The sequence below is a fragment of the Brugia malayi genome (genome assembly GCF_000002995.4).
Source record: "Brugia malayi strain FR3 genome assembly, contig: Bm_v4_ChrX_scaffold_001, whole genome shotgun sequence".
In the NCBI taxonomy this organism is placed as follows: domain Eukaryota; kingdom Metazoa; phylum Nematoda; class Chromadorea; order Rhabditida; family Onchocercidae; genus Brugia; species Brugia malayi.
In genome coordinates, this window is record NW_025062479.1 from 13,474,950 (window position 1) to 13,493,356 (window position 18,407).

Consider the following 18,407-nt stretch of genomic DNA (forward strand, 5'->3'; position numbering starts at 1 on the left):
CTATTTTTTTTTTTTTTTTGAATGCTACGTAAACAAAGATTATGCTTAAATGTTGAGTAAAATACTGTCATACAATAATATTTAGTTTACATTGATTCATACCTACCTCCACTGTTTGTTTTAACATAGAGGTAACCGATAATTGAATACCAGGTTTGATTTTGTGACATTGATATCAGTGTATATTTCTTTGATGTGATATTAATGCCTGAAATTTTATTATTTTTTCTGACTCTAAAGAAAAAAAAAAAACATAAAACGATTTTTGCGGTAGTTAAAAATTCAATTTCTCCTTAGTGACGAAATGCTAATTTTATCCAATTTAGCTTCTACTCATCACTTAAATTTCACCATTTAATTATTCCTAGTAAATTTATTTAAATTTTGTTTTTTTATTACTATATTAAAATATTAAATTTTTTTATTACTATATTAAAATTTATTATTCACAAAACTTAGTACATAGATATTTATTGATGAAAAATAATAATTGATAAAAACATATAATGGTGTAGTTGGTAGCATTAACCAAACAATTTATTTATTTATTAACTTTTTTTGTTTCAATCAATTATTATCTGAACTGTAATTGAAACCGTTGTAATTTTTTGTTACAATTTATTTGAAGCTTAAATATATTTGATAGAAATTTAAGTTAGTTAAGACAGTATCAATAGCATAGGTCATTCAAATCATAATTGCTGATAGTCATTGCTAGTAATAATAACAAATGGTAACAAGATTAAACAAATAATAATTTATTAATGTGATAACTTTGATGATAACTGTAAATTCTCATTCTTCCAACTTACTTATTCTTACTAAAATGATAATTCACTTTTTTTTGCTACAATTAAAATTAGAAAGAATATATTTTTTTAAAGACAATTTTGCTTACACATTAACAAATATCAAATATATCGATAAAAGCAAACCAATAAGTGCTATCAATAAATATCGTTTAAATGGCAATTTTGAAAAAATGGAAAAAAAATTGGAAGATTTTCGATATTTTTTTTTTGAGTAAGAGATGACATTGTCATGAAGCAGCTATGCTAACATCATTTTTGAGATAGCTTTTTATTCATTTATCATTGGAATTTTGATTTTTATTCAACATAAATGTAAATATAAACATAAATATAAATATAAATTACAATGAAAAATATAAATAAAATTATAATTATAAATATAAATATAAAATATAAATGCAAATGTAAGTAAAATATAAACATAAATAAAAATTTGTAAAAATACTTAAATAGTAATGATTATATTTGTTAGATTTATTTTATTTAATCTTGAAGAAATATCATAACATAGATAATTGATAATGATTAGAAAATGATCATTTACGAATGTTCATTTGGTGCTGATAAAATACAGTCACAGAAAAACTTTTTGCTAATAAAAATTTAAATAATTATTAAATTAAAATTGACACTAAATATAAGAGCATAGATACTTGTTTAAAGCATAATAATAAGCTTATTTATATATTTCGATTAAAATTTTTAAGTTGAGAAGGCATAATAGTAAATATAATGTGATATTGCGCATGTTAATAAAAAATTTTTTTTTGCTTTACCATCTGATCAAATTAATCGAAATCGAATTGAAGCAATCATCATTTTCAGATTTATTACACCTTGCATTAGATAAATAAACTATTAAATGAATGTTTCGATCAATTTAAAAGTCAATTGATAATAAATGCTAGAAGAAAAAATTGATAATTATTGATAATTTGAAAACGGAAAATTTAAAAAATTATCTATAATTTCTATTTATCGGTATTTCAAATGATTTAAAATTTTGTAATTATTCTAGAAATTTTTTGTTCAATATTTTTTTTCAGCATGATATGACAGTAATAGAAAAAAATAAGTTAGATAATAACTGTTAGAGCAAAAGAATAAAATTAAAATGGACAATAATTTCGAAGTTACATTTACCAATTTGTTAATTAACATTTTTACTTTATACTTTTTAACTTTTCCTATTTTTTTTAGCGTTTGTACTATTTTTAATTTTGCTTCATAAATGTTTGATAAATTGGTGCACAATTTTTTTCCGAAAAATAAAATAGTAGAAGAAAGAAAGTATAATCTTAGTTTTCTTGATTGTAACTTTCGATAAAAATCGAAAATTTCAATTTTCATTTTGGAAATGTTACATAAGTCTTTAAAAACAGTAATAGCATTATTTATAGTATTTTTCCAATTTTAGCAAAAATTATATGAGAAATTAGTAGGTTCAAAATTAAAAAATAATTTTTTAAATCTTCTTTTTATCAGTTTTAATTAATTTAATTAGCAGTGAATAATCTAAATCATTTGCTGATAATTTATTCATATTTTATCAAAAACTGCACAACTTTTTTTGCTGTGCTTTGATAAATTTTTCCATTCATTTCCAAAAATCAATAAAAATTTTCCAGAAATCGAAATATGTTGATTTCGTTCTTGTTTTACTTCCATAAATTCCTTAGTCCAATGCTATAATCGATTTAAATAAAAAAAAGAAAAACGAAAAGTTAAAAAAAAGTGACCACTTATTATATTTTCCTTTTACAGGAACTGATGAAAATTTATATATATATATATAGCATTTCATAGTCATTATTTTTCCATTAGAGTAATAAAGAGCGAAAGGTAAATTTACATCTTCCTGTACTTTTTTCTTCAATTTTTAAAACTTAATGAGATTGTACGAGTGAAGTCAAGATTTCAATTCATATTTTTTTTGTCTTTGTTATATTTTACGCAACTTTTTTTTTGTAAAGCAATTTTTATTTACTTTTTTTTCCTGTAATATTCTAAAATTTTAATAGTTTATTAGCATTTCTTCCAGTGAAAATCTCAATAGAACAAGCTAATGTGGAGCAAAATTTTTTGACAAATAAAATTTCCCACTTAATATAAGAATAAATTAAGATTTTTTTAGTTTCATTTCAGAAAGAAGGAAAGAGTAATGAAGACCTTTTAAATATTATCTAAACTGGTAGGATAAGTATCTACCCTATTGGGCACGTTAATTTTGATATGAGATGGTTGATTTGTTATGTTCATTTCAAAATTTTATTAATTCTTGTTGCCTTTCTTTGTTACTTTAAATTTATAAATTTGAAATACATTAAAAAATTGTTAATACTTTATTCTATTAATATTTATTAATTAAAAATAAAATGGCGAAGAAGTTGAATTTTACCCATTGAATGTCATTTTAAAATTTTCTGTTACTATGTTTGTTTATTACAATTTACTTATTACATTACATATATATATATATATATGCATCATTATTTATTACAAGTAAATTTTGATAAAATTGAATCTTTTATCATATTTATGCAATCCAATTATGGACTCAAATTTGGTATTTTTTTAGTATATAAATTTATTTTGAAAAATTCTATTCAATGATGCAATATAATTAGTGCTAATATAAAATACTAGAACATTGATGAAACTTTGAAATGATGCTAATTGAAGGAACTTTGATCCATTATATCGCATTAAATTAAATGCCAAGGTAATTCATTAAATTGTTAAATTCTAGATCATTTTCAAATTAATTGGCAGGGTTTTATTTACAATGAGCTATAATAAAAATCATTATAATAAATTGGCAGGGTTTCCAAAATTTATTTCTGCATTAGCAACCAATTTCTAAATATTACATCTGACACTTTAATTCGCTGATAGGTGTAGCTATGACGACAAATGGTTCGATATGATTAGACTATTGCGCTGAATATTTTGCTTAAATTCCAATTGCTTTTTTGATTAGATTTTTATTATAATGGAAGCGGTGTACCGGAACAGAACAACACACCAAGCGTGTAATTCAGGAATAAAAAAAAAAAAAAAAAAAAAAAACTCTTGTATAGAAATCCAAAAAATTTAGTTATGGAGCGATGCCGTAGCAATCTTTAAAAAACTTAAATCTAAATTTGGAATCAGTGGCTAATCTTTATCGGTCAAATTACGTCATAGTTATCAGAGCTAAATCAAGAACAAAAATTAATAAATAGTATTTAAATCACGTATGCCATGATGTACACGGAATTTAAACTTATACAAATTGTATTTGAGTAATATAGCTGATGTTTAGATTTAGTGTATAACTGAACATCATTTTCTTTTATTGAAATAGGTAAACTCGATATTCAAAATTTTTCATTTCAATAATCTTCGCTTTTTCTTTTAAAATATCTTATCAAATTTCTTATCATTTAATACAAATGAAACATGAGTGACTAACTAAAAAAAATTTTTTTTTTCTTACGGAATTCCAATTAGTATTTTCCAAATTTCATAATTTTATATCCATCTTAACTTGGATGTGAACAATTTAACATTTCCTTTTAACGTAAATGAAATATGCATGCTTACATTAACGCTAATTACAATTGCTATAAATTATGTCTCAAGATTATAAGCCAAAATTCACAATAATAGCAAAAATTAAATAATTTGTTGCACACGAACATGCATATAAAATTTTGCATACATGCATCTGTAAGCATTGACATACTCCGTTAGCTTTGCAATGTTTCGTGAGCATCAGCAACACGAGATTACGTGAATTTCATATTTCATGTGGTTTTTATCCGTGAGTAAAGCCGAATTACGTGAGTTCTACAATACTTCGTGGGTATTGTCTTTTCATTGCAAGCCGATAAAGTTATTTTTACACTTTCAGTGCTGAAATAAAGTAAGTTATTCCAGTTGAGCTTTTTGTTTTCGATGTAAATAATTAATAATTCATTAATAATAGATGAATGATTCTCTTCATTTAATTGTTCAGTTTATTATATAAGAATTACCAAATAGACGTACTCAAAATATTTAACGAAAGAGTGAAAAAAATGCCGAAATGATAAAATCAAATTTAATTCTAAGCTATTTTAAATTATTCCGTTCAATTAAAAAATTTGCAAGTTTATAACATTAATCTGCCTTAATGAAAGTTTTTTTTTTTTTCTTTTTTAACTAAATATACTTCTATTATCAACTCCTTAAATTTCGTACACGCAGGACCTACTTATAGATAAAGTTCTCTTTTTTTATAAAAGGTTATATTAGTAAATTAATAGATGGAATAACTCTTCTTTTCAGCCTTAACTTTACTTTTTTTCATATCTTTTTTAGAATACATTCTAGTTGTCGTGAGCCATATTATATTTATGTAGCTTTGAGCGTTGTACTTTTTATTACGTACGTATAACAGTATGTCGTTAAAACCAATCGTATTTTTTTTTTTTCAAATGCGGTCGATCAGTAGCACTAAAGCTTTGCTTCATGGTCACAGATAAATATTATAATAATTTTCTTTACTTATTCAAATTAATATTTTAAGATAATTAATTATGAAAGCTTTATCAATGATTTAATTTTTTACTAATACTTAGCTGCTTTATGCAAATATTATTTAAATTTAGATTATTTGAGAGAAAGATTTTAATCAAACGTTTAATTTATTTTTACGTCTACTGCTTAACATTTGGTCAGTACTTACCTGCTACTTAATCTGATTATATTTCATCACAATAATAATTGTCATACAATTCATTTTTTATCCAAAAATTCATTTTCAATACATTTGCTTGAAATAAACATAAAGTTTTATTTGCTAATGTATATCTTGCATGAATCAATTTTTTTTCTCAACTGAATTTTATTTGAAATTTATTCAGAACTAGAATGAATGAATGTATTTGATTTCTTGAATTCAGCCAATAATTTACGCATATTTTGCTTTTATTCGCAGCTAAAAGTTAAAATGAAAACTATTTAATCATGAATTGCTGTGCAATTATTTTCATCATATTATTAATAATTATTGGAATGAAAGAAATGACGCATTTAATTTTTTGAAAAAGTGAAAATTATATTTCCTATTTTGGTTCATTTATTTAATTATATCGTTTTCCATGTTTTTTTTTTTTTTTTTCTGTTAATTTCAACTATGTTATATTTTCATTTATTAGTATTTATTATTTCTTCGGCAACATTTCGTTATATTTTTATATTGACATTTCAAAGGGATAATAAAACTTTTGTTATTAATAATGCAAAAACATTTCATAATCCTTCGTAAATAATGAAATTTAGCTTTTACAAAAATTTTTTGAAAAATATATATTAGAAATATATATATATATATATATGCATATCAGAAAAAAATTTATTAGTTGTTAAGTAACTGAAAAAAAAAAATTGAAACAAAACTGATAGAAATTAAATTCTTTCATGGTTAATTTATTAAATTTAAATGAGGCATAAATAATTGAATTATTTATTAAATTGATAACATATGATAGCTTTTCTTTTTTCCTTAAAATTCAAAAGGTTAAGGTATACTTTTTTTTGGAAAAAAATATTGTTCCATTTAAAGAGAAGTAGTATTTTCTTTTTTTTTTTTTATTTAACCAAATTCAATTTAAATGATGCTATTTCATCAAAATACTTCATTTATAAGAAATCATTGTTCAAAAAAAAAGGAAAAAGGAAATTGCTATTGGAAGCTAAAAGTAAATACTTACACATGTTTGTATTCTAATTTATTAAATTCATCATTAGAAGGAAACGAAACAACAAGAGAGGGAGAGAGAGGGAAAGTGAGACGAAAAAAAAAATTAACAATGAAAGTGATCTTTGAACATTGGATTATTATTAATTCAATGGTTTTTTTTCAAAGCATTTCAAGTAGCATTAGTCTTGTTTTTCTCTTAAGATAAATGGTTATTAAATTATGTCAATTAGAAAATTTTCTTCATTCTTAAACATTATTTAATATTTTGAAAAAAAAAAAAACTACAATTTTATTTTCTTTTTTTCCCCACATTTATTATTATTATTATTATTCAAAAAAAAAAAGCTAAAATTAAAAGAAAAATAAAAACAAAAAAAAAAAATCATTAATGTTGCTATTTCGTCTTCTTTTTCTTCTCCCGTTTTTTTTTTTTTTTTTTGTTAATTATCAAGTGAGCGAAATATGATTAAATTGAACCAAGAAAAAACCAATGATAATGAAATTATTGAATGTAAATAAATAGTTAATTGAATTCATTAATTGAAAATTAAATAAATTAAACAAGAAATTGGTATAAGTTCATCATTTTTTTATTTTAAATATAGGCGTATTTAAATGCAATTGAATTGATGAGGTTTTTTTTTTTTTTTTTTTTTTTTTTTTTTTGATTACCACATTGATAGAGTTAATGTGAAAAAAATAGGAAACGAAATAATGAAATAATGATTTCTCTGATATCATTGGATGACATTAAAAGACCAAAAAAAAGAAACAAAGAAAAAAAGATGACTGATGACTATATAAAATTAAGCATTTGTGTGAAAAGTTGTTTAGTAGTTTAGGTAATAATAGGAGTTTTAGCTGAAGTCTTGTTTAAAAAAAGTAAGTAATAATATATTTATCATTTAATTCTTTACAATATATTGTAAATTATCTATAATTACTTATTTGTTCAACATTTTTGATGCTGTATTATATGTAGTAGGTACTTCAGTTATGCAAAATTTAATTATTTATTAAATAGAAGTAAACAATGTGGAATTTCCCATAAATTCATTGATTTCATAATTTTTGCTATGCACAATTTCTCATATGAATAATAAATGATAATAATAGACAAATAAGCAGGTAAGTAGGTAATAAAGAAAAAAGGTAAACTATTTCTATCACTGAGAAAATTCACATTTATATTACAATAAGCCAAATTGATTCCTAATAAATTTTAAAAGACGTATATAAAAAATTTCAGTAATTAATAGATATGATTTTTTAATTTTGCCTCATTTTTATTATAAGTTTTAATCAAATTTTTCTTTGCTAATCCATTTTCCTTTTATTTGATGCCTTCATTTTTTTATTTTGTGCAATATTTATAAATTAATAATTCAAATATAAGAATTTGGAAGAAAAACTGTCCGATAATTTAAATGTCATTTTTTTAATTTTTTGTTATTTTTCGAAATTTTTTTAAAAAAAAACTTTCGTTTTCGATTACAAAATGAAAATTATGAGTTCAAATTGAAATGAATCGTGCAAAGTTATCATTGATAAAATATCTCATCTAATGCTTATTTATTTGTGTACATTTAAATGTTAATGAATAATAAATGATTTTTTTTTTTGTCAAACAAAGATCAACGGAGGCTTTAAGAACGATAGAATATGACTTAGTTTAAAAGCTTTTTCTTCAGAAAAAAAAATAATAATAACAAAATTGGAATATAAAGTGGAAGGAAGAAATAGAGAAGTCAAAAATGTTTGTTTTATTGCATCTTTTAATTGTTTAAAATATTTTCAAAGTTCAAAAAAAATTTTTTTAATTACAAAATTACAATCTCTTTTTTTTTGTTTTTTGGAAATGAAAATATTCTCGTTTCTTCGTTTTTTGCTTCTTTTTTTATAGTAATAATTATAAAAAAAGAAAAATATTAGTTTAATCGAATTATTTCAATGAAATTATTTCATTCAGCTAACCTAATGATTCATTTCTATTATTTTTGTATTATAAATAAGTTTTAGTAAATATTAACGTATTTTACGTTGATTGCGTTGAAATTTTAAATAACTATACGAATAACTGCTGCATAGAATACAAAATAAAATTTCAAAATGCTGCATTTGGATTATCAAAATTGCTTCATGCCTTTTCCCTTGAGCTTTTAATTGCTATCTTTGATGACAGTCCATAGTTTTTACAAATGTGACTTAACCAGAATGTGATTGAAAATTTTTTCAAATGAGAATTTTCATCCCTGATATTTAATTTAAAAAAATTTCCAGCATTTATCTGTTTCATTTGCTACATTTCATATAAAAAAAGGATAGTATTTGAAACTTTTTTTTTTTTTGTTTTAGAAAGGATTACAATTTTATGATGTTGAAAAGAAACGAAAAATAAATGATAAAATGTTGAAATTATAGCTACTTTTCTCTAATCAATAATTAATTTTGATTTTATTCCATACAAAATTGAATTCATTCCATAAAAAATTAAGCAAAAACGAACAATGAATTTAGTATTTCGCATTAAATTTAAATATTATTTAAGAATATTTTTTCCACTTGTATGCAATTAGTATTTCAGATCACAACATTTTTAGATTAAAAAAAAAAAAAAAAATAAAATTGAAATATTTTAATTTTGTTGAAAATAAAAAGTAATATTACTCTTTCAAATTTTATTCATTTATTAAGTTAGATCAGAAATTTTATTAAAAAAAATTTTTTTAATTAATTTTATTATTTTATTAAAAGAATTTTATCTTATTTTAATTTTATAAAAAAAAAAAAAATGCAATAATACACCTTTAAATTTCATTCATACCTAGGTGTAAGTGTCAATAAGCATTAAAAATTATGGCTATTCATCAGTTCTGTTTTTTCCTCTACATTTTATATTACTTTTCATGGAAGTAATGTTACCAATAACAAAGTAAACAATTTAAAATTAAGCATTTTCATTAATCTTCTATCATATTTATAGGATATATTTCAATTTTATTTTAGTCTAAAAATGTTTTAGGTAAAGAAAGATTTGTTTCACTTCAATATGCCTAAAATTTTGCTTTATTTTACCTCTTAAAAAAAAGATTTAAAAAGCAAAAAAAAAAATTTTTTTTTCTTATTTATTCGCGTACAATTGGCTGATCAAAAATTAGCTCGTTTATATCAATTTCTAATTGATTAAACACTTTTAAACTTGCTTTTTTTCTTCTTTCAAACTTATTCAATATTTGAAATTTTCACTCTGAAAATATTTGCTGCATCGATCAATAAACGGAAAAAGAAAAAATCAATGTTATCATTTCAATTATTATATTTGATTAATTATTTGGTGATGGTTATTTAGTAAGTAAATAAGCGTATGAATTTATGAAATATTACAAAATAAAACAAAAGAAAAGAAATAGATTATGTTTCATATTTTGGAGTGAAATTATAAAAACTAAATGTTAATAAATTAGTTTTTCTATTCTTAAATTATAATTAAATTTTCCATAATACAATGTTATAATTGCTAATCTACACGACAATGTCGTAAACATCAGTTACAATATGTAGGCTATTTAACCACATTTATTCAATTTTCATTTCTTTTTTTTCATCCAACAAATATTTTCAAAAGAATTTCAAGTACAACTAATTTCATTTTGTTAATGAAATACGGGACTATATTAAATGTTTTAGAATTTTTTACTCGTCAATTTTTTCTTTCTTCATTGAAAAAACAAACAAAAAAAAAAAAAAAAAAATAAAACTAAAAACTTCTCTTTTGTTTAATGTCTTACATTTGTGGAATAATTAAAAATTTTTGAAAAACAAAATTTGACAAATTAAAAAAAATTGCAAGTTTTAATGTGCTAGGCTTTTGATAAAATTTTTCAAATCTCTATATTTTTCCAATATGTTTTTTCATTTCAAGCATTTCATATCATTTCTAATAAATAAACAATATTGGTGAACAGAAAAGACAATTATTGATTGTCAAAACATAAAATTAAAATTTTTTTCAGAATTAATACATAAATACTTTGAAAATATTATTATATATAAAAAATTTGATGTAAAATGAAAATAGAAATGATTTTTATTTTATTTTTTTTCCGTTTTTTGTTTCTTTTTTTTGTTCTCTGTTATTTATCATTTTAAATGTATAAACAACATGCTGCGTTGTTGATAACAAATAATTAATATAAATATAATTCATGAATATAAAAATGAGATAAATAAAAGTTAATTAGAATTTATAGATGAAAAATTAAGAAACAAACGGTGCTAATCGTAATGCAATTATCGATCAAAAATTTTGTAAAATTATAAAATTTAATGGTTAATTTCGAAAAGAGCAAGAATTGCTTGGCTAACTTAAATTTCAATGAGATAATAAATGAAATTTTGATGAAGAAAATTTTACAAAATGTTTTTGCTTTGTGCTACATTTAACATGCATATCAAAGTTTCGTTTTGTTTATTTTTGTCATAATTTGTCATTATCAGTTTTAAATTTACTTTTTTAAAAACATATTTACTTTATCGCCACTTTTAAAAATTTAATTATTTCATTTTAACTCCTAAAAAAATTTAATTAGATTTGTTTTTAATTCACTTATGTGATAGCAAACTATTCATTTTATCAACGATATGTTAGAATATCTTCACCACTAGAGTCATTATTATCAAAAATTAAATTGGTCATTAAATGAAGAATTATCAATTATTAAAAAATTGCATATGTTTTTATTTTCACTGATCGATTTATTGATGAAATACTTTTTTTGTTTTATGATTTTTTTGTGTATTTTTTGCTTATTTAAGATAATATTAAGTATGATAATTATTTCAGGTGTAAAAAGGAATCACTATCTGTTCGCTTATCAAAATGTTATCGTTGATTCTTTTGGTTTTGGTAAATTATCTCATTCCATTTCTTTTTTTTAAATGTAAAGAATAATTTCATATGCAATAATCGCATAAATCTTTATTGTTTAATAGAAAATTATCTTCTTGGTATTAATCATGATAAAATATGGTAAATTATGAAATATTTGATTACTATAAATTATAAGATTATTTATAATATTTGAATGATTAGTAATGTACAAGGAACTATCGATTGATCGATTGATAGGTTCGTTGATTAATTAACAGAATATCTGTTAAAATATGCATTGCAAAAAGAAATTTGTTTTTTTTGCAGGCATTGGGTGAATTTAATGATGCAAAATCTAAATTTGATGAAATAAAAAAAATGCGAGATACCATAAAAGGCTCAAGATTTCGAGCAAAACAGTCATTAAATTCAATAGATGGAAGTGAATTTGATGGCTTGGGTGGTATAAGAATTAGGATAGAAAAGCGATCTCTCGATGCATTACAAGGTGAGGGATTCGGGATGAAGAAGAGAGCTCTCGATGCATTAGAAGGTGAGGGATTCGGGATGAAGAAGAGAGCTCTCGATGCATTAGAAGGTGAGGGATTCGGGATGAAGAAGAGAGCTCTCGATGCATTAGAAGGTGAGGGATTCGGGATGAAGAAGAGAGCTCTCGATGCATTAGAAGGTGAGGGATTCGGGATGAAGAAGAGAGCTCTCGATGCACTGGAGGGTGAAGGATTCGGGATGAAGAAGAGAGCTCTCGATGCACTGGAGGGTGAAGGATTCGGGATGAAGAAGAGAGCTCTCGATGCATTAGAAGGTGAGGGATTCGGGATGAAGAAGAGAGCTCTCGATGCATTGGAAGGTGAGGGATTCGGGATGAAGAAGAGAGCTCTCGATGCACTGGAGGGTGAAGGATTCGGGATGAAGAAGAGAGCTCTCGATGCATTGGAAGGTGAGGGATTCGGGATGAAGAAGAGAGCTCTCGATGCACTGGAGGGTGAAGGATTCGGGATGAAGAAGAGAGCTCTCGATGCATTAGAAGGTGAGGGATTCGGGATGAAGAAGAGAGCTCTCGATGCATTGGAGGGTGAAGGATTCGGTATAGACAAGAGAGTTCTCGATGCATTAGAAGGTGCGGGACTCAGGATGAATCGTCCTCTTAAATCTTCTGGTATATTTTTAATTTTAATATCTTTTCTTGATTCTTAAAATAAACAAACTTTTTTAAATTTTTAATTTAAAAAAAATCAGTATCAATTCCTATCATAATTGTGATTGATTTAAGATTAATTTAAATTAAAATGAATAAAATTTAAAATATAATTTAAAAAGATGAATTAGTTTTGCAGATTCTAGGACTAAAGGTTTTCATATGAATCGTTTTTCTACAAATGGAAGGCATTCTCATCCTCATCTAAGTAGGATATCCATTTCAGATTTTTTTTCTGCTCATTTTTTTTTTTTTTTTTTGATCCTAATTAAAATACAAAAAATTCTATTCTTTTCTTTGATTTTAATTATAGTGTAAATATAATAAATATTTCCATGATATTATGTATAAATTAATTAAAACATTCCATATAACTTAAAAATGATAAAAATTTATTAAAAATTTTTTATTCATTGACAAATTCACTTATGATCAATTATAATCAGCTAATTGATAGATAAATTTTAGTAATCATTTATCTAAAGTTATAAGTCAAGTTAAGTTTATTACAAGCTAAGTTATTTTATTATAAGATTGGAAACAGCATTAGAGATTACTTATTAAATTATAAGTTAATTTTATACGATTATAATGCAAGGCAATTAATTTTGCTGTAAATTGATTTGTATGATTGTAAACAAAATCAATTGATGTTAATTTGATTTGTTATAACTTTGAATTGACTGGCTTATAAATCAAGTAGAATTGTAAGATTGTGAGCTAATTAGCCTAATTAATAAGCTACACAAGAACAATCATTAAAATTCCAATAGTCGTTATACCTTTCTAGAATTTATTTATCTTCTCGCTACAATAATTTCATTAATAAGATATTTCAATAATTTTATTCATATTCAAAATTTCAGCATGCTGAAATATTTTTCAGTTTTTTAAAAAATCATTTAATTTAAAATAAACTTAGTTATTCAAAAATTAAATAATTAGACATGAAATAAGGAAAAAATTAATGAAATAATCAGTTTGCATTATAATAATTAGTTCGATTTAAAAGAAATGAAGCAAAGAAATTAAATGAATAGTATTAATTAACTACAAATATTTCAGCAAAATTCTAAAATGAAGGATAAACAAAGAGAGAAAAAGTGGTAGCAAAAAAAGAAAGAGAAATGCTATGGAGCTCATATATCCTTTTTTGTATCATTTAAATCAATATGATAAATATTTTATTTTATACTACGTTTTCCGTTACCAAGAACAAAAAACACGTATAATTAATTGCACGTATGAAATGATGACAGAATTATTTTGCAAAAAAAAAAAAAAAAAGAAAAGAAACACGAAATTAATAATTTTTAAAGTCTAATTTATATCCCATAATAAGTCACATAATCACACATTTGAAAAATATTGCAATTTAATTTGACATTTTTCTTTTTTCTTTCTTTCTTACATTGTCTGCTAATAAAGCTAAGATATAATTAGAAAATGACACTTTTTTTTATTTTTTTGCATGTGTGGAAAACAGATAATTACAATTACAGTAATTTAAACTTAATAAAATTAGAAATAAAAAAGTGAAAAAATTTTTTCATTTCAAAATTTTAATATTAAACATTTTGTGGACATCTATTGGTCAAATAACATTATTATTATAGTTTTGACAAATTGATAAAGAATAAATGTATTGCATGCCAGCATGCAAAATGCAACATGCAACACTTATGAGTCAAAAATTTTAATTGTTTGCAAATGCTCTCTAATAAACAATCGAAAATATATAGAGAAATAATAATATACATGAAATATTATAAGTGTAATGTCAAAAAATATAGACTGATAAATATATCAAAGTAAATTACTGTTTACTTACTGAATGAATGAGATAAAAAGATAAGTAAGAAAACAAAAAATGGAAGCAAATATTACGTAAAAATGATTAGAAAAATTAAAAGATAAGTAGGAAGAAAAGTGAGTGTTAATTAAACTAAAAAAAAAAAGAATTAAAATAAGCAAATTGTTGATGCTGAGGAAGAATATATCGAAATGTTTTAGGATGAAATGATAAGTAATGATAGCATGAATGGATAAAGGTGAAATAGCCAGGTGTTTAAAATTAATAGCCATAACATGCTAATAGAAAAAAAAAAAGAAAGCTAATCATTCAAACATTGCATCTTATCAACAAAACATATGAAATATGATTTTAGAATTTAATTGGATTAATAATTTTCATTTATTATTGATTACTTTTTGTCTTTTGAATGAACTGATTAATTCAACTGATTAAATTGCATCTCTCTAATTTCATTTCGTAATCCATAAAACTTTTTTTATCATTATTATTAAAAATTATTGCTTAATTCATTAAATCAATACGCTGTACTTTATCACACATATTTCATTTCTCATAAATAATATTTACTTTTAAACAGTTTCTTTTTTGAGAAAAATTATTAAAATTTACAGTTTATTCTGATCTAGCAAATTATCACTTTTGTAAAATAAATTAGGACATTTGCGCTATCGATTATTATACTTTAAAGCACAATTATATGATTCAGCAAATTGCAAAGTTTTGCCAATGTTTCAGATTATCGCCTTTCTAAAACTCAGTATGCTAATATATTCAATAATTAATTAATAATACTCATATACTTATATTAAAGTAGCATTTTTGTGCAGGCAAATGAATGAGTAATCGAATAAATTAATTAATAAGCTAATTGAAATGTTTAGTTGAAAGCTATAAACTAATGAATTTAATAAATTGATGTAATATTTATGGTCATTAAATGAATTAGCTAACTTTTAAAAAACAAATTCGACTATTGCTATAGCTATTTACTTTGGTACACGTTGGACAATTTCTGATACGTCGTTCTATGCCAAAACCGAATGAAGTTGAACACGTTGACCATTCAGTCCACTGTAGATCATCTATTAAAGCACCTTAGCATTAATTAGCTATTTTGTCATCAATAAAAATGTTTAAATTAATTTGAAAGCCAATTTTAAATTAGTTCATATGCTTTGTAAAACTTATTGTTTTTTAGATTAAATAAATCTATTTGCATTAGTGATTTTGTCAGGTAAAATAAGCATACACCATAGTTCATATTTGACAAATTAATCAATGCATTTTATTTAATTAATAAATTAAGTTTAAATTTATTTAATTGATAAATAAGCCAACTTTAAATTAGCTCGTATATTTTATATAATTATTGCCAGATAAAGAAGCTTTTTTTTCAAATGTAAAGAAAAAAAACAATTGATAAATTCATATGTACCCATGCATTTGCCATAACATAATTGGCGCTCTTGTCGTGACTTATGACATCGTTTTCCGCCAATGCATGCGCTCACTCTTAGACGAAAACCTTTTTGTCCACAAACTGAAGCTGTACAATTACTCCAGTTTGACCATTCAACCCATACTTGTAATATTTATAATAAAAAAAGAAAAGAAATCATCATCAAAAAAAAAAAAAATTATCGGAATATAATAACTCACACAATTTTTTCATGTTTGATGAAATTCAAAAAATTACAAATGTATTTTATTTATCTATTTCACTCAACAATAATTTATTTGCATTTTTAGGACTAAATCATTAAAATTCTCCATTGAAGCTTACTTATATAATTAATTTAATCATTATTAATACATCACGCATATTAATTAGATTAATTATTATTACTTTTAATGCGTTTAGTTGTGGCAAAATCATTTATTGTTGACATATTACTTCTAAAAAAAATTTATTTCCGAAATTAAATTAATTACTAAACAACTTCTCTTTTCCGATTTTGTTCATTGTTTCTTCCCTTTTTTCTTGCTCTTTTAGATCAATTAGTAAATTTTATCGTTCAAAATTTATAAAAAAAATTTTTTTTGTGAAATTTAAAATGTGAAAAAAAAAAAAGAATAATTCGCCCATTTTGTTCAATTATTGCGTTGTTTGGTAAATTTTTGACATTTTTTTGCATCAATTATATGAAATTATTTTTCAATGTTTCATTTCGTCCCGAACAATGTGACGAAAACTCAACAATTGTTCGTCTATTACAATTCAATTTCTATCAGCTTTTGAAAATTTCAATTTTTTCTAAGTTAAAAGTTGAAAATTGTTTCAATTGTAATAAATTCTAGTAGTCTTTTTTTCTTTCCGTTTTGGTCTTAAAAAATTATAACTTATTTTCCTGTTTTTTTTCTGTAATTATTTGATTTTTTTAATCTATAATTGTGAAAACTGTTTTTTAATAATTTGAAAATAATTTAAGTGGATTTAAAAAAAAAATGAAAATATACGACAAAAAACCAGGGAAAGACTAGCATAGGAAAATTTTTTTTGGAAAAACTCAGAAATAACAGATTTAAAAAATGGATAAATTTATTAAAATGTTTTTCACTCTTTTTGTATAGAAAGCGAGAAATGAACATGCTTGGAAAAATGAAGTGTAAATTACCCCACATCGGCCTTTAATGCAATAATGTTTTGTACCACACGGTGTATCATCCGGAAAAATGGTTGTTGTCCGGATTTGTCCATGAGATAGTAAGCACCTTAAATTACAAATATTGCTATTCTTTTTCAAATTGCTTATAATGCTCATGGATTAAATAATTGAAAAACTTCAATTTGTTAATTTGAAATTTTGAAAATTTTTTTAAAAAGCAGAAAAAAAACATGAAATTCTTTGAAATAATAAAGTTTTAAAGGAACAAAGATGAAAACTTGAGAGAAAGAGAGGAAAAATAAGAAATAATTAAAATATGCTCAAAAATTTTAGTCTAAGCTATTTTTTCAAATTAATTTAATAGTTATTTTAATTAATAATACCATATTTTGCACAAATGATCCTTATACTTCATTCCTTCGCCTGTTAAATTTTTAATTCTTCGGTCATTATTATCACAAAGTGTTGCACAATTTTTTGTTGCAAATTCTTCAATCGATATCCATCACATTTCTAACACATAAATTATTATTTGAAGAAAAAGAAATCAATTTTTAACCTAATTTCAAAAAATTTTTAAAAATTTCAAACTGTATGATTTTCATAAAATTCGGTTATGGAATGGATAAAAATTTCAAAAATATCATCGTTTTTTCTTTTTTTTTTAAAATATTTTTGTTAAAAAAAAATTCTAAAAAACGATAAAAATTATAATAATGAGTCTACACTTTGCTAACCAAAGTATTCCGTATGTATCAACACCAATGCAATATGAACCATCACTACACGGACTGAAATTTGTGGCCAAAAAAAAAAAAAAAAAAAAAACAAAAAAATAATAAAAAAGAAGAAAATAGACTTCAATCAATTTTTTTTTAACAAATTTGTCAAAAAAATTAAGGAAACAAAATAAATTTTGGTTAAAAAAAAACAAAATCAAACTAAATAAACAAAATGGAAAAAAAAAAAAAAAAAAATAAAATAAAATTAAGGACTATAAGATACGTTTGTAATTTTTTCAAAAAGAAAAAGGAAAAATATTTGAGTGCATATTTTGCAAATTAGAGAACTTTTGAAAATATTTCATATTTTTTTTGTGAATCAAAAAAATTTTATTGTGACAAATTGCAGTGATTTCATTCATTCCTTCCCTATTATCATATCATTATGCACTAACAAATGAAATGGCAAATTTAATCATCCTGTAATTTACACAAAAGTAACAATTAATTAGTTCGAAAACATTCAAAAGAAGAAAACAACAATTAACATAGCAGTAATAATTAAAATAATTCAAAGATAAAATTTGCATTTTTTTTTGAAACTAAATTTAGCAAAAAATATTTCAACATGCACTTA

General features: G+C 22.9%; 1 protein-coding gene across 1 annotated transcript; it reads left to right on the forward strand.

Moving 5' to 3' along the window:
- Positions 1 to 11,419: 11,419 nt before the first annotated feature.
- On the forward strand, positions 11,420 to 13,702 carry Bm2988 (Orcokinin peptides type B precursor, putative; the record flags this gene model as incomplete). Its single annotated transcript, XM_001893526.2, has 4 exons — positions 11,420 to 11,446; positions 11,738 to 12,587; positions 12,766 to 12,834; positions 13,692 to 13,702. 4 exons carry the CDS (start codon positions 11,420 to 11,422, stop codon positions 13,700 to 13,702), a joined length of 957 nt encoding a protein of 318 aa, XP_001893561.2.
- Between the last annotated feature and the right edge of the window lie 4,705 nt (positions 13,703 to 18,407).